Source organism: Haemorhous mexicanus, chromosome Z (genome assembly GCF_027477595.1).
Source record: "Haemorhous mexicanus isolate bHaeMex1 chromosome Z, bHaeMex1.pri, whole genome shotgun sequence".
Taxonomy (NCBI): domain Eukaryota; kingdom Metazoa; phylum Chordata; class Aves; order Passeriformes; family Fringillidae; genus Haemorhous; species Haemorhous mexicanus.
The window spans coordinates 57176625-57202356 of record NC_082381.1 but is presented as its reverse complement, the minus strand read 5'-3'; the positions used below and the strand labels follow the sequence as shown (position 1 = coordinate 57202356).

General features: G+C 36.5%; 1 protein-coding gene across 8 annotated transcripts in view; it reads left to right on the top strand.

Annotated features, from left to right (window-relative positions):
• CCDC171 (coiled-coil domain containing 171) overlaps positions 1 to 25732 on the top strand; it is a 155534-nt gene that overhangs the window by 60671 nt on the left and 69131 nt on the right. For all 8 annotated transcript variants that reach the window (XM_059836830.1, XM_059836827.1, XM_059836829.1 and 5 more), the window contains 7 exons: positions 1167 to 1334; positions 3180 to 3368; positions 12635 to 13139; positions 13886 to 14002; positions 18989 to 19215; positions 19879 to 20058; positions 21724 to 21909. In XM_059836830.1, the coding sequence (XP_059692813.1) occupies positions 1167 to 1334; positions 3180 to 3368; positions 12635 to 13139; positions 13886 to 14002; positions 18989 to 19215; positions 19879 to 20058; positions 21724 to 21909 (1572 nt within the window). The remainder of the gene's footprint in view (positions 1 to 1166; positions 1335 to 3179; positions 3369 to 12634; positions 13140 to 13885; positions 14003 to 18988; positions 19216 to 19878; positions 20059 to 21723; positions 21910 to 25732) is intronic.

Below are 25732 nucleotides of genomic sequence, written 5' to 3'. Positions count from 1 at the left end.
TACACACATCAGATAATGATTAAAGTAGAGGAAACTAGAAGTCTGGCTATATTGTAAAGTCAGCATGTCTACAACCCTGTGGTTGCATTCAACATGTGTGAATTGATTTGGGGTCTTGGAATCCTGTTTCTCATGCCAAATGGATAATTATCATCCTAGTTTTATCACAGTTCAAACATCAAATGTAATGATGGTGGCACACTTGATTTTCCTTGGGGAATTTGTAGATCTGTTAGAAACAAAGGTAAACTAAACTGAACTACAATTTATTTTTAATTGCCTAAAGTGCCATGAGATAATTGTGAGAAAATACACCTAAGTGTAATGGAAAGAGCTCAGAAAAATCCTACTTTCCAGTCTCGGCCATCCGTATTTTCTTAATGTAAAATCTCGACCAAGGCCCCTGGAAAATAATGGGAACCTTTGCAATAGTTTACAGATTTTGTCCTTGTGACTTTTGAGGTATAACTTGCTATTGTTGTCCTAATCAAAGTTGCTAAGTTGCATGTATGTACTGAAAGCATGAAGGATGGAATTTCTATAGCATGCTATTGTTGCTAAAGTTTATTTATAACTTGCATCAATTTATTTTATTACTGACTAAAATTAGTGTAAATGAATGTGACATGGCTTGTGGAATTTAACTCATGAAGCTATAAGGCTATTTTGTCTGGCCATTTAGTCTCATATATAATCTATACAAAAACAATTTAAAAAAGACTTCAGAGTGTTAGTTGTATAAATAGCGTGTTGTGCTGCCAAGCCAATCAGAAAATTTTCTGCATGCTCTGCAGTTGTTGCAAGTGGATACACTTAGACTATAACTGAAAGTTTTACCATAAATAAATAAATTGCATATACTAATAGCATGGAATTTTTTATCTGTATCAGATAGTTGTAATGATAACAGCAGGACTGTTCTGTATTTATATAGGCTATTTATGTATTTTGTCTAAATAGACACATTTTGTAAAACCTGTTTTCTTACATTCGCTTCAATATGTATGACTGCAAATATTAGCAATTATGGTATTTTGAAAGAGGTTTGTGGATGAGCTGTGTGGGCTTTTTTCACTTGCATGTAGTTCATATTACTGCCCATGTGATGCATGTCTTTCAATTCTAACACTGTTCAGATACATCATGTAATTCTCCTTTTGTTTCAGGAGAAACTAACCTTCCTTCATAGCTTATACCAGCATTTGATAGCAGGCTGTGTGCTTATAAAACAACCAGAAGGCATCCTAGATAGATTCTCTTGGCCTGAGCTTTGTGTAGTCTTGCAGGAGAATGTTGATGCCCTGATCTCAGACCTCAACAGGGCTAATGAGAAGGTAAGTGTCCTTAGGCACCAGCTACCTCTATTAAATTCAGTGACATTTGTCCACATTGCAGTATCATTAAAAAGGACTGACATTCATCTTATTTCAAAAAGAATTTGGACGTTAATAATTCAATACCATTAATTATGGCTTGTCTACAACTCAGTTTGATGCCATTGCTGTGGGCATGTAAATGTGACTGAAGTCTGTATGAAGTCTCTAAGCTCCACTTTCAGTGCAGGACATGCTAATAGTACTAGCCAATATTAGCCACAGGGACCTAATTAAAAGAAAATAAATTAATCTTACTGATGAAGCAATTCAAAGAACTTAGTCATTTACACTAATAAAGCAAGTCTTTATTTTACCATAAAACTGAAACAAAATGCCCTTACTCAAGGAGTATCATCTTTAAATTATATGTTTATTATTCACAGCTTATTATTTCATTTGAAAGAATGACTGTATTTTTTTCATTTTATTGTAACTCATGGATTATAGAATTATATTCAGTAACACAAATAGAAAATACCTGTTTTTATAAAACATTTCAATATTTGCTATAGGGAGAAGCTGTACTTTTCAGGATGCAAGTAAGCTTATGTGGCCATAAATCCCTGCATTTTTAAGAAAGAAAAGATCTCCTTTTAAATAAATTAAACTGACTCCACAGACTAACATATGACAGTCTTTAGAATTTCAGTTTGTTTTCTGGCTCAATTGATCAGGTCAGTCCTAAGACTAGTACAGCAACTGCAGAACTTGTCTGTGCTGACATTTTTTGAGACATAGTAAGGGAAAATGTTCTTTTGACATTTTTCATCTTCAGGAGTGACCACTCTTCTGGTCTGAGTAAGATGCAGAGCTGGTTACAGTGAATTGTTTTAACTCTGCCCATCGTTTAATAAATACCCCAGCAGTCGGTTGGACCTACCCCCTTACCAAAGGGGTAGGATAAAATCTGGATTATGATCATTTGATATACTTTTGTATTTTACTTTTGAAGTAAATGAGGAAAGGGAGTGGAGGAGTAGGTAATGAATATTATTGGCAGTGTTTGGGGATGTTGTGTCATATTGTTTCTTCCTTTTTAATTTAGTATGGTTATTGATATTGACTGTGAGGTCTCTAGGACTTTTTTCATATACTTACCAGCTTTTCAGGGATTTTGAACAGTACGTCACTTGCACCCACTTTCTTGGGAACAAAATTTTCCTCTTGCATTTCTGTGTAACGCATTTGAAAAGTAGCTTGCTGATACTCTCTACACTTAATTGTAAGTGTTTCAAGATTATTGTAACCTTGATTCATTCCTCCATTTAGTTTTCATGGGAGCTCCTAAGTTATCCACAGTGTGAATTCATTGTTGAAAACAACTTCTGTGTGCTAAAATGTCCTGAAATTCTTTTAATGCTTAATAGTATTTGGAATGTTTTGGTTTCCCACTAAAACAAAAATTAAATTAAGAACTTATTTTTTACATATTATTTGCAATTCTTGCAACCTTCTAAGGGACTGGTATACTCAGATTGGTACTTTACCATCACAAGATTTAATGCTCTTTTGTACAAAAAGCCAAAACATAGGAGACGTGTCCAGTTCAGATTTTCAACAAAGAAAGCAACAAACATCTGCAATATGGTACAACAATTGCAAAACTGAATCAATTTTTTGGTTCATTTTGTTGCACAACTCAAGTACATAATCTGTCATGAAAGGCTTTTACTTAGTTTTAATGAATATATTGAAGAAATTACAGTTTAGATTTTATGCCAGGATCGTTTGTGGTTTAACTGATATGCACAAAAAGGTGTTTAGAGAAGTAAAATAATTTATTTTTAAATGCTTGTTGCACAGATATCTCACCTGGAATATGTTTGTAAAAACAAGTCCAATACTATGAAGGAGCTTCAGCAGAGCCAGGAAGATGCTTTTAACAAAATGGCTGAAAAAATGAAAGCACAGGCAAGCTGTTGGCAGAATGAAAAAAAATATCTGGAACAGCAGTACTCAGATCTCCTTGGGGAAGTTCATGCAAGGGCACAGGTATGGTGCTATGAACTTCTGATTTTTTTTTTCTTGTAAATATTTAATGGATTATTTCCATAGTTTGAACCCCTAACCAGTTTAAGTTTGTTTAAAATTGAAAAAACCTGCAAACTCCATGCTAGTATTGACATCAATTATAATAAGAAATAAATGTCTTTGTTAAAATATTCTAGGAGTGAATTGCCTAATTTGGCTTACAGTTGCTGCTGAATTTTTTTTTTTTTTTTTGAGAATGCTGTAAGATTAAAATTGCTTGATTTAAGAATTATATAGGGCAGCAGTGATTTTTTTCAGTGTCATGCTTTCCAAAAACTTTGTAGAGATACAGTAGAATGATCTCATCTGGGGATAAATTTAGATATATACATTCTGACCCTAAAAACCAATTAGCAGTGGTAGATTTCAACAGTATTAGGGGATGCTGTTACACAGATGATACAGTGAGCATTGGGTCAAAAGTGTGAAACTGTTGGTACTGATTGTTAGACAAGTTATTTGCAATGTAAAATGCTCACTATTATTCTACAACCACCATTCACCATCTTTTTAATCACATTCATTTACATGTGTTTCAATAAAAGTGTTGTGAAATTGAGGAAGTAAGGTACGCCTTGTTACTTGTGACTGCCACCTGTGACTTACTTTATCTGAAGAATGCTACATTTGACTCAGATATTAGTCTTGGAAGTCTTTGTGTGATGAAAAATACACTTATGAAGCATTCTATTTACACTTAGATGATTCAACAATCTCTTTTCCATCTTGTGTTCCGGTTTGTCTTCCTTACTATTCCGTGTCAAACTCTCAAGATGACATTCTAATTTTTTCGCAATTTCTAATTTGTGACTGACTTTCAATTTGCAAATACCAAATTAAGCCTTTCCTTTCCTGGCACCCGTAGGGCCCACAAATGTCTGCTGTTAGGGCTGTCCTAGTTCTGATTGCCTATTTTTCCTGGCTTAACTGTATTTTACCTATTGCATTTTGAGCCAGTTAGCCATATTTGTCTGCAAGATCAGTGCTTTGCTTGATCAGAGGTGCACAGACAGACTAATATCATAGCCTTATTTCCAAAGGAAACAAGGGAAAATATGCCACAACTTACAGAATGTCTTCAAAGGATCCTTAAGATTTACTGACTGCTAGAGATTACATAGAGATGCAGGATACAATATTTAAATTTAATTATTTTAGCGAGCTTTATTCATTAAATTTTATAGGAAACATATAATCAGTACAAGTGGAATATAATTTGCCAGTATTTCATTGTACAGCTGGGGGTCTCCTCACTCTAGGACACTTATTCTAGTACTACAAGGAAACTGTTGCAATTTGCTACATTTTCCATCCAAAGATCTGAGTGTTAATTGCAGGCACTTTAGTGAAATAACCCCTCGTAGGGTTTATTTCCATTCTGAAAAGGGAAGATGGGTGATTTTTGCTATCCTGCACCAACCTAATGGTACATGATTGGATTCTTTCTTATGTTTGTAGCTTTGTCTTCAACCAGTGTTCCACGACTACTTCTAGATATTTTGTCCTCAGAGGTCCTGTGTTGAGACTTCTTTAGTTTTTCAAATTGTTGACATGTCTGTGAAAGCAAACCATAGAATGTCAATTTACACTCTCAGGAGTTAACAGAGAGCTCTAATTGCACAGCAGTATAAGCAATGTATCTTGAAACGTATTGTTTTAGTTATTCGAACTGTAGTAGAGTGTTAGGGCTTTTTAGAATGGTCTCCTTATAATTAAAACACTGCAGAATCTGGAGGTTTTAGTGGCAGTGACACCTGCTACTGCTTCTGTTCCCAGCCAGTACTGTTCAGGGTCCCTAGTTCTACAATAGGATCTGTGAATGTTAATAGATACTACTTCACAGCTGGTACTGTAGGTCAGATGGATGGTATAATCAGAAAGCAGTTTTACTGTTTTTCTATGGGAAAGAAATTCCCAGAGTAGCCTTATCAGAGATCTGCAATAAACAAGGCTCTGTAGATTCCACTCTTTGTCAGTGGTCCCCATTTTTGGAGAGTCAATGGAGCTTAAAATGCATATCCTTTTTCTTTGCCTTTTGTTGCAGGAGTCTAGTCCTCTTGATTTGATAGTGTGCCATTTTGAAAGTGTTACTATGCCTGTTCCTTAGCCTCACACAAATTATTCATTATTTATAGTCCCGTAGGAAATGTCCTCTGAATTTTAACTACCAGTTGTTTGTTTATTATATAGACATTTATTAATCTGTCCCCGTTTTTTGTGGCAACTGCTTAAAATAGAAGTGTTTTGTTCTGATATGCAAAAACATATTGTAAGAGAAAAATACTGTAACTACTTTAAAATGTCAATTTCAACAGAAAAATCAAAGGTTTGCTAAACAGGAAAAGGAAAAAGTCCCCTGGGGAGAAAAAAAAAAGTGTTGTTTTTTCTTTTTCCTTGGTTGGAGGCCTTTTACAGCAAGGCATATGAATTAGATAAAGGATGGGATATATTGCAATTATATATGAAAAATCGCTATAATTGGTGCAAAGGGAGGAAGAGAAATGTACGTAACTGTACTGGTCCTGACCGACCAGGTGTCCTTCTTTTGTAGGCATGTCTGGCCCATGTACTTAAAACACAGCAAAGGGAGGACAGGACAGTTTATATATATATATATATATATATATATATATATATGTATATATATACACTTTTTAAAAAAATTTTTTTTTTAATGAAACAGCTGAATTATGGGAATCATTGACTCACAGAATCAGAGAATGGGTTGGGGTGGAAGGGACCACAGTGGGTTATCTGGTGCAACCCTCCTAATCCAGGGGGTTGTCCAAGAGCATGTTGCACAGAATTGTGTCAAGATTGTTCCTCAATATACCCAGTAAGGGAGACTCTACAACCTCTTTGGGCAATTGATCACTGTGCAGAAAATAAATTCCTCCTCTTATTCAGGTGGAACTTTCTGTGTGTCAATTTGTGCCCGTTGCCTCTTGGCATCACTGAGCAGAGCCTGGATCCATCCACTGTCACCCTTTCTTTAGATACTTGTAGACACTGATGAGAATCACAGAATTGTTAGGTTTGGAAGGGACCTCTGGAGACCATCTAGTCCAACCCACCTGCCACGGCAAAGGGCAAAGTCATCTAGGTTACATTGGAATGCATCAAGTTTTTTTCTTGGGGGGGGGGTGGGGGGGGTGGGTTTTTTTTTTTTTTTTTTGTTGTTTAGGTAGAACTTCTTGTGCCTTGCTTTTTGTCCATTGCTCCTCAGTGCTTCATCACTCCACTGAAAGAAGTCTGGGAGCATCCTCCTGACACCCACCTTTGAGATATTTCTGTGTATTGGTGAGATCTCTTCTCAGTCTTCTCTTCTCCAGACCAAACAGTCCCAGCTCCCAGAGTCTCCTCATGAGAGAGAAGCTGCAGACCCCTGATCATCCTTGGGGCCCTCCACTGGACCCTCTCCAGTAGGTCCTTGTCTCCTTTGTGCTGAGGAGCTCAGAGCTGGACGCAGCACTCCAGGAGTGGCCTCACTGGGGCTGAGTAGAGGGGGAGGATCACCTCCCTCGACCTGCTGGCCACACTCCTGCCAATGCACCCCAGGATGACATTGGCCCTCCTGGCCACGGGGGTACTGATGGCCCATGGACACCTTGTGATCCACCAGGAGTCCCAGGTCCTTTTCCACAGAGCTGCTCTGTAGGAGGTCAGCCCCAGCCTGTGCTGGCACTTGTGGCTGTTCCTCCCCAGGTGTAGGACCTGGCACTTGCCCTTGTTGAGCCTCACCAGGTTTCTCTCTGCCCAACCCTCCAGCTGATCAAGGTCCCATTGAATGGCAGCAGAGCTTTCAGGTGGATCAGCCACTACCCCCCGTTTGGAGTCACCAGCAAACCTGCTGAGGGTGCATTTGATTCCTTCCTCCAAGCCACTGATAAACAAATTCAATGAGATTGGACCCTTGGGAGCACTACTGCAAGCACAACTCCAGCTGGATTCTGGTCCACTGAGCATGTTTTTTGTGGGGACAGGGAGTGTGGACAGAACTGTGAGGACTACATTCTGCATATCCCCTTTTTGTTGCTTCTTCTTGGAGGAGATTTTGGGGCCTATGTCACAGACTGGTTTTCACCATTGATGTGAAGTATCTTAAAAAAAAAAAGCTTTGTAGCACTTGCAGCCAATTGCAGTAGACATTGCTTTATGTTTTAGTGTCTTGCTGGTTCCAGCTGTCACATGCACCTGTGCTTTGAAAATCATTATTCCATGTGGATTTTGTGCTCCCCCATTAGGACAGTGTCTGTACAAACCCACTAAGCTAATGCAATTGTCAGTTCTTGATTCACCCCAAGGAGTATTCATCTAACCCACATTTCTTGAGCTTACCTGCAAGGATGTTGTGGGAGACAATATATATGAGGTTGCCTCTCAGTCATTTCTTCTTGAGGCTGAACAGGCCCAGCTCCCTCATTCTATTTCAAGAGAGATGCTCCAGTCCCTTTGTCACTCTCTGTTGAACCTTCACCAGGACCCCCTTGTCTCTAGTAATGAGGAGCCCAGAACTGGAGAAAGCACTCCAAATGTAGCTTCACTAAGTCTGAGTAGAGGGGCAGGATCACCTCCCTTGTCCTTGACATGCTTGGCCACATTTAATTCCAGATGCACCTTGACCTTCTTTGTCTCTTTTCTACTTTCTCTGACAGCCTCTCTATCTTCATTCTAAGTGACCTTTTTCCATCTCCTGTGTATTTCCTGCCTGGGTAATGACAGTTGTTCACGTGATCATGCAAGTCTGTTACCTTCTTTGCCTGACTTCTTGCACATCAGGATATGTTGTTCTTGAGCCTGGAGGAATTTATCCTTGAGCATCAAACAACTCTCATGCACCTCTCTTTCCTTAAAGGGCTCTTCCTGTGGGATTCTTCCAAGAAGGTCCCTAAAGAGACTAAAGGTAGCTCTCCTGAAGTCCATGGTTACCATTTTATTTGCTGCTCTGCTTTCTCCTCCCCTGATGCTGAAGCTCCCAGCCTTCACATCCCCAACAAGGCCTTCCCTTTTAGTGTGAGATCAAGCAGCACAATATTCCTTGTGGGATCCTCCACTACTTGTGGCAGGAAGTTGTCATCACTGCTTCTCAAGAACTTCCTGGGCTGTTTGTGTTTCATGGTGCTGGTTCTGCAGCAGATGTCAGGGTAGTTAAAGTCCCCCTCAAAAATCAGTGTCTGTGACTCTAAGACTGCTTTGTGCTGTCTGTAGAAGATGTCATCCAACTTCTCTTGCTGTTCAGGGTGGCCTGTAGCAAACACCCACAAGTGTTACCACTACTGATCTGCCTTTTTATCCTGACCTATAAGCTCTTGACTCACTCACCATCCACCTCAAGACAGAAATCTATACATTCCAGATGTTGCCTCAAGAGACGGTAACTCCACCACCTCGCTTTCTTGGTCTGCCTCTCCTAAATGGCATTTCTTTTATTATAGCATTCCCATCATGTGAGCTCTCCCACCACATCTCTAATTGCAAAGGTCAGAGTTCTTTGGCAGATCTCTAGTTCCTCCAGTTTGCTCCCCATTTTGTGTGCATTGGTGTACAGGCACTCCATGGAAGTATTTGATTATGTCAATATATCCCAGTGGGAGTGCACAGTCTTGTCTTCTGGTTATGTCTTTGGATGCTTGTACCCTCAGGAGGCATCCCCTCTTATAGCATCCTTTTGCTGCTTGGGTGATCACTGTAGTTCTTCCCTTCCCACAACTTTTCTCTGTCGAGCCTGGCCTTGTCCCTGTCCCCCTTTAAATCCAGTTTAAATCTCTTTCAGTGAACCCTGCTAAGATCCTTTTCCTTCTTTGAACTAGGAGGATCTCATTTGCTGTCAGCAAACTCAGTATCATATAAACTGACCCATGATCAAAACCCCACAAATTCTGATGGTAACACCACCCTTGAAGCCATGTGTTCCTCTGGGATTTTCCTGCCTAATGGGTTTTGCCCCATCATTCCCTGCAACTGGAAGGACAGAAGAGAACACAGCTTGTGCTCCAGATCCCTTGACTAGTTATCCCAAGGCCCTGAGGTCCCTCTTGATCATTCACAGTCTTTTTATTGGGACTTTGTTGCTACCCACCTGGTAAACAGGTAATGGGTAGTGATCAGTTGGCTGTACCACTGGGCAGTTTCTTGATGATGTCTCTTATCTGGGCTCCATGGAGACAACATACTTCTGTGTAGGTTAATTCTGGTTGGCATATTGGGCTCTTCATTTCTCTAAAAAGGGAATTCTTTTTTTTCTTAATTGAGGACATCAAGATGTAGGAGTAGGTTGCCCTGTCCTAGACAATTGATCCAGCCTAGATGGACTTTCATCCACATTCTCATTTCCCTGATTCTGAGATTCCAGGGCCCCTTAACTGCTGTATGGAAGTGCTGTAAGGGCACCTGGGAAGGTGAAGTAGTTTGGGAGGAGATTCACCTGCCCCCTCAAGGAGAAATCTGTTTCCACTCCCCTCTGTCTCTAAGGTCCCATGCTGCCTGGTGGTGAGAGAGTGGGGAATCCATTGCTTCATGGGAAGTGGACAGTGGGTACATTTATCTGAGCTGTGGTAGAATGCAGCTCCACCACTTAGTCTCTTCCTCAGACCTAATTCTTAGTTTTTCTACTTTGTCTCTCAGCTCCAGCATTAGGCTTTGTAAGTCATCCACCTGATCACAGCTCACACAGCTTTTGTCTCTACTGCCCTGAGAGCAGTGCTGGGCTCCATAATTCCCTGCAGCCTGAGACCCAGACTCTTGCATGGTTTAATGGGCACTCCATCTGGGTTTCCCCATCCTTTCTGGTGTGCACAGAGGAAGTAACTTTTGTCCAAACAAACACCACACCTCAGTGCAATCACTGAGAGTGAAGATCACCAACTGAGTTAAGTGCTTGAGTTGGCAGTGCCTCAGTGCCCTTCCTGCTTGCTCTGCATGTGCAAACAGTGTCATGGTGCTCTGGCTTATGTTTCATGCCCTATTTGCCCTCTCTGTTCATTATGCTCCTGCTTGCTTGACCTCCCTGGGGGCAGCTTTAATGCATGTGGGGGTGGGCTCTTTCTCTTCTACTGCCATCTATGCTCAGCTCTCCAAAAGAAAAACCTTTTGAAGTCTCTGTGTCATTATATTTCTAGTTTTCAGTTCTGTTTCCATGCCAGAATAAAGGCTAAGGGTGTAGTAGGAAGTAGGATAAAATAGTTTTGCTAGTAGCACCTGATTTTTTGTTAAGGTTTCTTGGAATTGATGAAGATCTGCAACTCAGTGAGGTGCCCCTCAAAGCTCAAACACCAAAGGAAACCAACTTGCCGATGTTTAGGAGGAAAAGTCCATGTCTCTTTCAAGAACAATGCTTTTAAACTTTTAAGAAAACTCTAGAAACAGTGTCTAGTGTAGCAAAATAAATTATTAGCCAGTAAAAGAAAGAAGGTCTATTTTCTTGCAAAACTTACATTTTTGAAGTCAGAGGTTATCTTATTTACTTTTGCATGTTACCGTATCACAAAAAGCATTAAAAATGCGCTTTAATTAGCAAGAGCACTGAATATTGGTATTGCTGTACAAGAGCCCTGTAGGGATCACAGTTTGTTTACTTAGATATTGGCCTTTCACCTGTGATGGCCAGAAACCATAGGCTGTTTTCTAAATTTGGCTCACCTTTTCAGTTCCTTCCAGTCATGCTATCAGGGTTTTCATCTATAAAAATCAAACACTGTAAATAATGCAGTAGCACTGAAAGTATTGTCCATGTTCATACTTTATTTCAGCATAGTAAAGTGACATATGTGGCCTGTAAATTGCATTTTGAAATTAAATCTTTTAATGGCCTACTCTATTTTTGTATCACTTGAAGTATTTTAATAGCATTACAAATTCTTTCCCTTCCAAAAAAATTATAAAATATTTATTTTGTCAAAGACATTTTGAACTGACTAGGGTATATCTCTATAGAAGCGTGGAATCTTCTATTTTCATTCTAGGGATAGCTGTGTGTATTTTTTTCCCTTTTGTGTTTGAAGAATGGAGGAGGTAAAAGAATCTAGGGTGCCTTGCTGACCACTAGTTTGGGACCTGTACCAAATAGAATAGAAGGAGAATATGGCTGGATAATACCATTTTGCTTCTTTTTAGACCACTGCTACAGGAATAATGTCACTCTATGTTCAACAAAATTGTCTGTAGCTCTAAGAGAGGCATCTGAAATTTAGCAAAATCCTCAGTTTTCATCATCATATGGACTTGTAGTTGCATCCATGTTTGCCTTTTTGTGACCCTGTATTGTAGCTGAAGCGTTAGCACTTAACTTGAGGTTGTGCCTAAAATTTATTATCTCCCTAGACCAGTGGAGCCTATTTAAATATAGTCACTGTTTCAATCACAGCAGGGTCTTATGCATCAAGAACCCAGTTTAAGTCTATGAGGTCACTTGGAGCTCTCAGTGTAGCATCTTGATTCCAGTACTGCAGTCTGTATCCTCTAACTGTAGTCCTGGCATTTCCTGACTTGTTACCATCTTCATTTCTCTATACCAGCTTGCTATTTTAAATGTCCCTCTTTCCCTATTTCAGGGCATTTAGAGGAAAAAAAATCTTCTGCAACTTAAAAAAATCTATTATGGCACTAGACAAAATAAAAACATCTGTATTAAACTGGTCTTTTGAAAACTCAGTTCTGTATGAGACCTAATTAATCTGTGAATATATAAGTAGGGGGTTGATTACAAAGTAATTAAGAGATCACCTTTACTTCCCCTTTTCCAGCTGCTGCCAATCTGTCTACGTTTATGTTCCAGAGCCTTCCTTATTTTTTTCTTCTCCCTTATACTAACTTTATTTCTTCTTTGTAGAGCAATGGTCTTTCTGAAATTGGAGCATGTAATTGCTTACTAAGCAATTGTTGTTAAGTCAACTGATAAAACTGCATTGTGGACAACCCAGTGCAGGCTATTGGACAACTAAGGGTTGTCATCAGGAGACAGGAATCCTTTTGTAACTGAAGATTGTGCAAACTTTACTTTGTTACTTTGTTTTCATGTATCTCATTGTTGAACTGTTTATTAGGAGAGATAGTTATATCATCATTATTAATAAAATTTGTTCCTTTAGTGTGTTACTTGAATGTGAAGAAAAAATAAAAGTATTTTCTTTTATCTTTTGTCTAGGTAAAAATGATTTTGTTAAGTAAAAAAACTTTTTGTTAATATTTCTTCTGGGTTTGTTTGTTTGGTGGTTTTTTTCTTATCCCAGGAATACCAAGAAGCAGCAGAGAAAAATAAGGAAAAAATTTATGTCCTTGAAAAAAGTCAAGAGAAATTGGCTCTTGAAAACATTTCTGTGAAAAATACGTTAACACAGTTTCAAAAGGAGCATTCCTCCCTCCTGGCAGCCTGTGCACTATTGGCAGGTGCCCTGTATCCTCTGTATGGCCGACTGTGCGCTATGTCTTCCCAAAGAGACCTTCTCCAGGATCAGGCAAACATTTATGATTTAGTGAACGAGAAGATTAGGACCCTAGTTCATGCCCTCTCTGATGATAAGGAAAACAATCAAGATGAAGCAAAACTAAAGAGAAGAAAATCCCAGGGCCTGCTTTATGTATTCCGAAGAGCTGTGATTGCAGTTTTGGCAGCCAACAGACTTAAAGTTTTAGCACAGTCTTCTAGTTCCCTCTTCACCTGGACAAATGGCTTAAAAGAAGGCATTGGAATTCCAGTTTATGTTGGAGAATCCAAAGGCAAGCGTAATCTGTTAAGTAAGCTGATTTTTTTCTTCTTTGATAAATGTGTCAAAAGACGTGGCTAGTGAATTAGCATATAGTAATATTACTTATAATAGAGTGTCAATACAAGTTTAATGACATTTTAACAAATGTAATTCTGAATTTGTAAGTTGTAGATAACTTGATAAATGTAATTTCCCCTAAAAGGAAATGCTTAGTCTGTTTGGCAGTGCAAATAAAGTTGCAACTACACACATGAGCTCCCACGGTTTGATATCCTCAATATTTGCATTGTAGATTTCAGAACTAGGTGCTACTGCATCTACTCTATGTGATAAATTTTTTAAAATGTTCCTACATTAGTTTTTGGGAATGTGTATTCTCTTCTTTTATTAATAACTTGTAGTACTTATTTCCTACTGAAAAATGCAAGAAAGTTTCTTACTGATTTAGGTAAAATATTAAGGTAAGATTTTTGGGTTTCCTTTAGAGGAAATACGTAGTCCTCTTAGTCGCTTTCTGTTACCTTCCTGTTACTATACAGAAAGCTTATGCACACCCCTACAAGGAAAAATAGTATAAAAAATGCTTTTCAAACTAGAAGATTAATCTATTTTTCTGGTTTAATGCTAGTGGAAGCATATTTAATACAGTCTAAATTGTCCTGAAAATAGTCTGTGGCTTATGTACTTCTAGCTTTAGTCAGTTTCTGAAAGCGAAAGTAGTGTGCCTCATCTAAGTTATTCAGTTATATTGGTAGCTACAATTCTGTTCCATAGGTTGTGAAGAGGAAGACCTTGACTGTGTGGAAGCATTCAGCTGGTTTGCTAGTTCCAACCTCCTTGCTGCAATAATCAGTTCTGTCACTGAATTACAGGATGTTGTTAACAAACCAGGTAATTTTAAAAGTATATTCTTGTAGTTGAAGATAATAAAAATAATCAGGGTGGTTACATCATCTCCATTTTTAGGATTTTTTTAAACTATTCTGGATCAAATCTCCTGAGAGCTATATTGATGGAACAGATTGAATTTTCTTTAATTGGTGATGTGATACTTTATCTTTTTGGTATATAGAGTCATGGGAACAGAAGGCTGGAGAGTGCTTTTAGAAAGCATATATACCATTCTGCCTGTTTGATTGTGAGATATTAAAAATAATCTGCACCACACAAATAGATATTTAGCTAACCTGTTTTTAAAAGCTTAGCCTAAAAAGTAGGCTAAGCTTTTAAATGAAGTAACTCTTACAAGGTTCTTGTAAGATCCTTGAAGTAACTCTTACAAGGTTCCCAGTTATCTTCTTCATCTGGACTAATATTCAAGAAGTGCTTTCCTGGAGCTCAACCTAATATTTTTCAATGGAGAAAGTCTATGTAGTTTTGTTTTTATTTGATTTGTGTATTTCTTAAGTGCAGGTTCTAAAACTGACACGTCTTCAACTTGGGACATTACAGCTGCTGACTGAAAGAAAATAATTTCCTACTGTGTTTTATATGATATGAATTTAGTAGTTTCGAGTCTGGAAAACAGTGAATTTCATGGATAATATTTTCATGTGTTTTACTTGCTATCTTACAGTTTTGGAAAGAGAAGTAAAATGCTCTCAGTTTATACCATGCATAGAGATCCTTATTTTATGTCTCTGTAGTGTTCCCTCTCTAAGTTTATGTTTAATTAGGTTTGTGTCTAGATTTCCTAATTTTCTCCATCTCTGCTTGTATAGAATTCTACTATGTTTATGAAAAATTGTAGTGTCAGTCTCTGGAAATATCACCTCATAATTCCCAGCTGTTAACTATTTTCCTGAATTTATTTGCAGCGAGAACTGACGTAAGAGTTTGCTTGCTTCTCTGCATTGCCATCCTTGGTTCTTGCTGCCATCCTTAGTTCTTCAGTACCTTGGAGTTTTAAAATGCCAACACTTCTGTCACAGAATAAAGGATGTTTAAGGAGGGGTAATTTATATGAATGAATGGAAGTAGCCTGACAGGGATAAGATGATTCACTTCCCAGAAGCCTAAATAACAAACCGATCCCAGAAGACATTGAAACCAAAGTGTTTTGATTCAGTTTCAGAAGCCCTCTTCTTTGGTCATCCTGTTTTCAGTAACTTAAATTTACATTCTTACAAAGCAAAGTTTGAATTGTATTTCGGAGTATTTACAGGGTTTATACTGTGAGTGTTCCTGTGTATAGAGTATTGTGTAGGAACAGCAAATTGAAGAAGAATTGAGAGAAAGGCAGCAGCAGCATGGATCTGCTGAAGCGACTGGTTAGAATACCCTAAACATCATGATATTTTGGCAGTTTGAACAATATGAGAATTCTACTAGTCTCTATTTACTAGAATCTCTGCACTCAACACAGGCTTGATTTTGAGAATTAGGAAGAACCATGCTAGGAATGTTCCGGCCACAGTTTGTTTGGCGATTCTTTCATATCTCTATTTAAGTAATTTCCACAGAACCTCAATGTCTAACTGCTCATGTATTATTTGGAATTCTGTTGCTCATGAGATCAAGTCTCCTAAGAATTTTTGGCTCAAAAAATAGTAATAAATAATTTAAAGTTTGAGATGAAATTTCTGGAAGTGTTGAAGTAATTAGGCTCTGAAGGAATGTATTTGAAAGCTTCCACACTTAGAAAATTACATTATGTTCTATAAGTAATATTTTAAGTAGGACTTAAATCTTCAAACTGACTTCAATTATGTTGATTTTTTTAAAAAATTATAAATAGGCAATCCTTTCATGTCTTTAAATAATGGCAGTTCCAGATTAGACTATATCACAGCAGAGAGTGCTACAAGAAGGTGCCATCTGGATCATCAAGATGGAATGATTCAGTGTCTTTGAAATCATGTTTAGAAATGACTAAGTTCTGGGGAACCATTTGAGGCACCCTTCTTGATCTTTTAAATAAGCGGTTCTGTTTTGACATTGGCGATCATTTCTCTTCATAGTGTTAGTTAGTTTGGTTGGGTCTCATTCCAGCATGCCTTGGAATGATCTCTTTGCTTCAGTTTCAATGCAAGTTCATTGAAGTGTTGTGAGGTTTTTTTTGTTTGCTTTTGGTTTTTTTGTAAAGTTAGATTTTAGGTTTGTTTGAACAAATCTGTACTGTCATAAACCAGAGGTTGTAACAGCCAAGGTTTTCAATACAAATATCACCAACTGTTAAATATATGAAGCTTTAAAAGTTTGACATGAACATTTTAGTCTTGCATAGTACAAAATTAATCCTGCTGACTGGTCTTCAATTTCACCAAAACAGAGTAAACAAGAATTGTTTTTTCATCTTTCAGCAAAGTATTGTTTGACACTTTTTTTTTCCATTTGCTTCATGTAAAGCTTAATTGCTTTGTCATACACCTGTATTTGTGTTAATAATTTCTTAGGCACATCATAACATACATAATTTAATACATAATTTAATTTTTATTGTAACTCTTTCATCCTTCATGGCAGATACTTAAGATATATATACTTAAACAGTGTACTCTCCTCTCAGTTATTATAGAAACAGTTCCTTGTGGAATTGATTTATGTTTTTATTTCATCTTTCAAAGCAATCAGTAATTTCAAAATATTTCTGTCTATTTAGTCAAAGATACTCCTCATAAAAATAATGGAGGACATGACTATCATCGCTATCCCAAGAAAATGCCTTAAGTTGTGATCAAGCTGTGACAGGGGAAATATAGGTTGGATATTAGGAAGAAGTTTTTCAGAGAAAGAGTGATAAAATATTGGAATGGCCTGCCTGGGAGGTGGTGGAGTCACCATCTCTGGATGTGTTCAAAAAAAGACCAAACCAGGCATTTGGTGGCATGGTTTAGTTGAGGTATTAGGGCATGGGTTGACTTGATTATCTTGAAAGTCTCTTCTAACCTAGAGATCCTGTGATTCTGCAATTCTGTGATATGTTGAACTGTACTGGTTAAGGGGAGTGCTTGTTGGGAAGTGGAATGATCATCTGAAAATGTTACACCACATAATACATATGTTTTATGCATTATGATTTTAAATTTACTTTTGATACAGTTAAACATAAGATTCTAGGCATAGGGGCTGCAATGCTAGGTACTGCACATATGGAGAAACAATATGTGCTTCTGACAAGCAAACAATCTCATAACCTGAGATAGCAAGTGGAAATACTGGGAAAAGTGAAGGACAGTAGCCCATTGAGCTCCTTTGTTTATATATACCAAAAATCATGGCAAAGGACAGTTTTTGAGAAGGTTTTGGCATCATCTTACATGGAAGGCCATAAAAATGTTCTAGTTTTAATTTTAGGTTAATTTAACTAAACATTCATCTAGCCAATGCATTCTGACTGGAGAATTGCAATAGCAGTTTTTTCTGGGTATGAAAAAAAATTTTTTTTTTAATTGCAAAGGATGTTTAGTAAGTTGAAATGCAAGATAAAAATGCCTCATAAGATTTTTAACTTAAAAGGTGCTATCTTAGTCATGAAGAAAAGACAGATCTACTAGTCTGAGGTTATGGAGAGCATGTACTCAAAATTGATACTCCAGTTAAGCACTGGAGTCATTGGAGTGGTGCTATTTCAAAACCAAGCAGGAAAATGGCTTTGAAAAGAAAATATTTGATTTTATCATGTGCTTTTTTTGTTATTGCTTACAGATAAATCTCAACCTCACATGTAAATGATCTTCTTTACAATGAGAGTTGTAATAAAAATATATCAGTAATTATGTTCTGTTTGTACCTCTGGCTTTTTCCTTCACAGTCTATAAACAGAAATTCTTTAACTTAAGCCAGGGTTATTTTTTTCTGTTTATACTCTTAAGAAAATATTTTAGTTCACTGTAGCAACAGGAGATCTCCTGTACTACTGAATGTAAATAAGCTCTTCCATGCTTGTCATCTTACACTGATAGTATCATAAGACAAGTAATGACAGATTAAGACCTGCCTAGCAGAGGGAAAACTAAATTACAAGACTTTTATTAAGGCATAAATAAACCTATTAACTGTTATCTGGAATACCAATTAGTGGAAGGAGCACTGACAATTTTATTTATCAACATTAAACACAATTATTAATTACAGACCTGACGAATCTAGCAGTAAGCAGGACATGTTGGGTGTGCTGGGGCCTTAAGTCCATTATATGAGAAGGATGATTACCAAAATCCTGTGGGGAAATACGTAATTGTAGCTGTAAAATTTTAATTGCCTTGGAATAAGGTAAATTATATTCTCTTGTCTCAGAATATAAATAGTATGGCATTAAGGTACCAAGCCTCACTAGTTTTGAACAGCAAATGATTTAGACATCTGTAGAGGGGAGGGAGGAAAAATCAGGAAACCCTCAGAAATTTACATTGTAAATATTACAATAAAGTGTTTTACCATTTGCTATCACTTCTGACTTACTTAACCTGGCTTCTATTTGCTTGCATTCATCTTGCATGTTTTCTGAATAACAAAATAAGAGCACTAAAGAAAGTCTTTTAAAAGTATGGTTTTGGGGAACATGATAACAACTGGACAGGTAGTCTGCTAGAAACAAACCCTATTCTTTAGAATCTTATTCTACCCTCCCATTTGTAAATTGATTGGATTAGAATTTTCATTGCTAAATACCCAATTTGTATTACAGTCTCTCTCTGAGATATTCTCTTGAACTCAGTCTTCCAGTCCTTAATATAAAATTTCTATTGAGTATCTTAAAGATGTTGTTTGTTGTGGTTTTTTTCACTGAAAGAAATTGAAACTAATAACCTACTTGTTGTTTCTGTTCTGTGTTTTGGTTTGGGTTTTGTTGTTGTAGGGGGGTTTTTGTTTGACTCTTTGTTTGGGGGTTTTGTTTGTCTTTGGGTTTTTTTTTTTTTTTTTTTTTTTTTTAAGGTACAAAGTCATGGCTTTCTGGAAAGTTACTGTTAAGTGCAGCCAGGAATTCATTTTCCAAACTTATGGACAAGCTGAATGTTATAATGGGGACAGTTCCATTTGACCACTGCAAGTACATTACTTATCTGGAGAAAGACTCCTTGGTACAGAGCCTGGCTCATGGACTCAAAAAAATAAATACCCAGGCCCTGGAAGCTGGATTGTGTGACAGAGTATCCACTATGGTATGCATAGTTACAGTCCTACTTTATATAAGCAGTAGATTCATGGCCTAAGTGTTAGGATGAAGCTCTCTTGATAGTACCGTAATTTTGTTTCAGTTTATGACTGTTACATTGAATTCAACTATGTAGACGTCAGATTCCCAACACCCAGAAGCATTAAAGCATTAGAGTGTGAATATTTTTTTTTTTTTATGTCAAAGAATTTTAGGAAGAGATTTGATGTATCCAAGAAAAAAGGTTTTTAGGATTCTTTCAGAGTTGTATTTGGCTTGTAAGAGCTAACTTGCTTTTGGCTTCAATGAAATGTTACAGAGTTGTGGTTTGTTCTTTTTTTGTGTGGGGGTTCTGTTTTCTTGTGCTTTGTGTTCTATCTTTCACTAAAGATAGCCTTCCTCCCTATAATCAGAGGGAAAGGAGAAACCTGAAATAATTGGTCTTTTATTGTGGCTTTACATTAAAATTGTACTTCCTTGAAAACAGAATTTTCACTTACCCTCAAGAGTATGAGGGTGAAACACATTCACTTTTTTGCACTCGTGCATCTCAGAGATGGTGGACAAAATGAGAGCTTTGTCTAATTTGCTTGGGTATTACATGTGACTTTTTTATTGATAAAATAGTTCACATTAAAGGACATAAATTTGTTTCTTTGATTATTAACAGAAAAACATAGAATCCTTGCAGAAGCAAATATTTGAATTTACACAAAGACTTCATACAGCAGAAGTGGAACGCCTCTCACTGCGCCTACAACTTGCAGAATTCAAATCGAATTTCAGTGAGATAAAAAAAGAAGCAGACAAAGCACAGAGGCTGCAAGAGCAATTAAATATGCTTAAGCAAGTAAGTATATTTGATTTAGAAGTGACTTCTTATAAGGCATGTTTTTTTGTGTTCTTTGAAAAATAAGTATGAAGTCATTCTAATATTAAAAGAATTTTCCAGAAGATTTGCTTTGTAAGTGTCACTAAACTAGAAGTCAGATGTGTTTAGAAAGGCTTCCCTTCCCCGAGAGTTTCTTTTTGATTTGTAGAATGAGGCACTCTTGTAAATTATATGTTTGGTCTTCCGCAACCAGCTTTTCTTCTGTATTTTGAAAATGTTGATGTCATTTGTATACCCCAAAAGCATTTACAGATCTCATTTCAGCAGATTAAAGTCGGCTGCTGTGAGGGTATTGAATAAGTATGTTCATGAGAACTTCAAGAAGTATAAACTCTGTGTGGATATTGCTGAATATTATGATAGACATTTTACTGTATCTTTGATGCTGGGTTATGCCCTGAGCTAGTCAATGCAAATTTTGGTGTGGCTGTTCCTCTGAAGGACTGAGTTTATGGATGGGGAAAAAAAGGCCCTCTTCTACATTTCTGCTAGCATATATGCACCAAATTCCTCTGACTCCTAGCTGTCACTGATCGATCTACTTAAACACTCTGCATTCGCTAGCCTGTAAATAGCATTGTCCAACAGGAGCAATAAGACACAACAAAAAGTCTCCTTAACTGCTTGAAACGACAGTATTGTGACTAATGAACATGGTGATTGAGGGGTGATGCCATTTGGTGGGTTCTCAGTAAGACCCTGTCATATGTACAGAACTGTGCCTTCAGCCTTTGGAGGGGAAGAAACTTGTCTTGCTTTAGCATGCTGGAGGTTCTCTAAGCACATTTCCTACTATGCTTATTTCTTGTAGGTTGCATTCAGAATTGAACATGTATTTGAGCTATTTGAGATAGTGAATGATTAAGAATTCTTATAGGTGCTCAACAGGTACATTGTACAACTAAAAGAGCTGCGGCCCAGATAAAGCTGTGTTTTCTGTAGCTGTGACCTGATACTGAAGCGTAGTTGGTAGACTTGTCAGTTGTCCCAATGAACATACTTCCAAGCAGAGAGTATTTAACAGATACTGTAAAATCCATTCTTTTTCCTGTTCCTATCTGGTAAAATATTGGGTTTTTTTTACTCAAACAGACAAAATTATATCTGCTTATTTTCAGTTTTGCTCATACTGGGTTTTATTGCTTACAGTTCTGGGAAAATTTAAAGAAACTATCACAGTTTAGATTGCCATTGAAGTGTTGACAATGATTTTACTTGAAGAACTATTTTGTCTTTCTGGAACATTTTTGTAAAGGGAGAAAGAGTTCAGGAATACATTTACAAGGAGTAACAAGATATGTACTAAAATGTGGGACATTGATCTGCATATTTCCTTCTAAATAATGGCTCTTAGCAATCTAGGGTGTTAATTTGAATAGAATAGCAAATGCATACTGTTTACAGTAGCCTGAATGCTGTTTTGAAAAAATACAGTGAATAAAGTTGTCTGGCCATTTCATTGCTTGGTGGTCTGTCTTTGAGTTAAAAAACCTAAATAAATAATAACCTTTAGCATGCTTTTGTTTTAGAATTTAATATGCTCCCAAGTGGAACTAGGAAAGTCAAGTATGTAAACAGGTAAGTATAGTTACATAATCAAACACAATTTATTTCTCTTATCAGAAATTAATCACCCATGAGAGGTTTGAAAGTGTATGTGAAGAATTAAATAATGCATTACATCGGGAGCATCAGGCACAATTGCTTTTGAATGAGCAAGCACAACAGCTACAGGAGTTAAATAATAAACTAGAACTGCAATCCAGTGAAGAAGCAGATAGAACCCAAGTCTTAAGTGACTCTGTAAAGGTAAGATGATTATTGCTCCTTATTAGGCACCTGAAATTCATTTTTTGGTGAATAAGGCAAATGTCATACTTCTTGTGCAAATAAAATGTAAATGCACACATACTACATAGCCCATTGAAATTTTAGGGTACTCAGAAACACTGTCAAGATTCTTCAACGTATAACATCACTTTTCTGCTCTTTGAACTCAGTAGTGTACACAAATATATGTGAAGTGTCTGAAATTTATAGGGGACAGAAGTGACAGATCTAGCTATCACAAGGTGTTTGCAATTTATAGAAAAAAATAAATGAAAAAGTCCGGGAATACTTTGATTTTTGATAGAGGTCAAAATAATATTTTAAAACCTGGATTGTCTGTTTCCTGAATATAATCTTAGGATGGAGAATATGTTTGTCAGTTTGGAATATGCAAGGTGACAATAGAGAGATATCCTTTTTTCATCAGAATTTAGAATTTTCTGTAGACATAATGAGTAATGAGGGAAAAGATGATGTTATCAGAATCACTGATGACAAACAAAGGAACAGAGAGAGTATTAGAGTTTGAAACCAGGTGGATATCTAACATGGGAAAGGAGAAAACTTTGTGATGGCAAGTCAGCAATGGGTGGTGACCTGAGCTTGGCAGCTTTTATTTATTTTCTGTTTAAAGCAAGCTTTGCTGCTTGTGTCTGCAGCCCTACTACTGTCTTTCCATCTCCCAGTATTTTCCTGTGAATTGACAACTGAGCGAAGGGACTGCTTCACCAGTATTTTGAGAAATACAAGCACTTGTAATTCTGAGAGAAGTGTCAAGCTGGAGGAGAACCAAAATGATTCCAGCTGCAGAAGTGGAAATGTCAAAAATATTGAAAATATTACAATGAAAGTAGATGTCAAGAAGGATGAGTTGCAGCAAAATAGAGATTTCAAGTGATGTATAGTGGAGGGTGCTGAAGGAAGTTGTTAAATTTGCTAAGGAGTGTTTTCACTAGTGTTATTATTTACTAAAAATGCCTTACCTCACTAAGGGTAAAAGACAGTGACATTACCAATTTACCTGTTGGTTTTTGTGTTTTGTTTTTTTTTCTCCCTCACAATTCCCTAGTCTTGGGTGTTTCACCTAAAAGAAGAATAAACTAGCTAGTGTTTTCAGTCAGGTTGCTTGTTAATACTATTGCTATTTTCTTTCTGATATAACTGCAGTGTATATATAAGATGTTAGTCTTGTGTTTTGATTTCTTTGAAAAATGCTTGATTCGAGGTTTTTAAATGGCTGTTAGGAATATAAAGAAGGGAAGGTCTAGAAGACAAATCCTATTTGAAATCTTCATTTCTGTCTACTTTTTGTACATTAATACATGCTTTTTCGCCAAGTTTTACTTTGTCTAAAACACACCTTTTCATTTGTTCAGTGACTGTGACGAGAAATGTCCATTGTAAGTGATCAAAATAAAGGAGGAGCTTTTAAACAAATATGTTATATAGGTTATTGGGTACTGAATTACATTTCACAGCTTCTGGTTTTTATTAATTGAAGGCTACATACAATTGTTTTTGAGACAGTCATGATCCTAAAATGCATCCTAATTCTGCAGTTCTTTAACAGTTGTTTGCTACTGGAACAACTTAATTTAGTGTAAAATGCTTGGTTATTGCTGAAATCTTTCAAGATACAATGCAATGTAATAATATAGGTGATAGAATAGAAGCAAAGAACATTAACAAAATAAACCTTAGGGCTAAAGTTTACTACTGACAGGTACACTGGTTTGGTTTATTGCTTTGTAAGTCTCAATCCTTCTCATTGAGGAGTTTTAAACCAAATTTAAGTTCTAGGCTTGTTGCTGTGTACTGCCCCTCAACTTAGAACATTAATTGATATCTGTTAATTTCTTCATAATATTTACTACAAAAGGTAGCACAAAATTGCATTTTTGTTGTAGTGGCATGTATCTGTGACTGAATCAAAAAAGGAGACAAAGAAGTTGTGTAACATGTCAAAACATGTTAATGATCTTGTGGTCTTTGACTTTTTTTTAGTCTTGCAGATACAATTTTATACCTTCACTTTCTATCATTGTTTCTACAATTCCAAACCTGTGTTGTATAAGTACTTTCAAAAGTCAAGTGGCAGTCTAATATAATACTTTGATACCAAGGAGTAAAAGTGGTTCTTAAATTTTGAGCCATATATCTTTTGGTTTTAAAATTTAAGAAAAAATCTCTTTTCTTTCCCACAGTTATCCACCAGCCAACCTTGTTCATGCCTTTATTCAGAACAGGAAGAAATGGTCTCTGCCCTGGCATCTTAATTGACCGACACTTTTCTTAAGCTTAATTGGGTTTTGTGACTTAAAATGTTTGGGGTTTTTGTGGGGCTTTTTGTAGCTCTCATTTTGCAGAACAGTGAAACAATCTCATCTTTGCAATGATCTTGCCCTTGTAAAACACTGTTCTCAAAATTGTATAGGGTTTCAATTGCTTAAATAATACAGAAAAAAAAGAAGAGCTTTTTTACTGTTTCACTGTAAAAAGCAAAATAGAAAAAAATATGCCTCCATCTTCATCTTAAGATACAAAATAATATTACTTGTATAGACTTAAGTGTATATAAAAATTTGGTGAATGTGGTGGCATACAAGTAAGGTCAGGTAGAGTAGACACAGAGTGAAAAAAATAGACATGCTTTGAATTCTTTATTCATAATTTTTAAACAGGTAAGAAGAAGAAAATTAAAATACTAGATACTTTCACTTGTGATAGCTTATTTTTAAACTTACTCGCAGTTCGACAGCAATCAGTAAGGAGATATTTTGGTATTCACGTACTTTCATAAAGTAGGCTTATTAAAGGAGTAATACTTAATTTCTTAGCTTTATCAGTTCAGATTTTAATCCTGTATATTTTTATCTTCTTAGTGGCATATACCATAGAGACATCCAAAGTAGCCAATTATGTTCAAGGTCAGCTGGAACTCAGCAACTCTTTAACACCACTTCTTTTTATTAGATGAGGTGAATCATTTGCTTTGGTTCTTTATTCTTTGAAGAGAAAATGTTATACAAATGCTAAACAGGTATCAATGACAGACATATTTTTAATTCCTGATACCAGCTGGTCTTAGTCAAGTAAAGTATTTATGTTTCCTATTGATATGCACAGTCTATATATTTGCCTTTTTTTAGGTATGGTAGTGCCTGTATATTTTTAAGGTTCTATTTATGGAACAAGTTCCATAAATAACAAGAAATTGTTAATTAATAGCTCCAATGCAGTAGATGTTAAATCATATAGCTTGATACTGATATGCCTCAACATAAACTTCAATACTTGTTTTAAAAGAAGTTACCCTAAATTTTTGGGTTGTTTAATCTGCTGAGTTTAATGAAGCTATGATTAATTTATGACAAAATAAAATGATGAGAAAAAGAAAATATCATACAAATGCTTTGAAGACACTCACAGAAAGGTGTTTTCTGGTGGGAAGATTCAAAGTGTTTCTTTTCAATACCTATGTCATTCAAATCATACATACATATTCTCTGTTTAGTGTATCCTTCACTAAATAGATATATCTAAATGTATTTGATTCAGATGAAGATTGGGATTTCTCTGTTTGTTAGAAGTGGATGTTTCCCTCAGCAGGCTCTCAGTTGTTGGGTGAATTTGAGGTGAAGGTGATACACAATTTTCTCCTTTTAATTGCTTTTCTTCTCCATATATTTATAGCCATGTATTTTTTCTGAAAGACCATTTCAAATATTTACACAATTTCTTTTATTAGTACCACTACACATACTTTGTGACTGAGTTTTACAGTTATTTATGAAAATGCTTC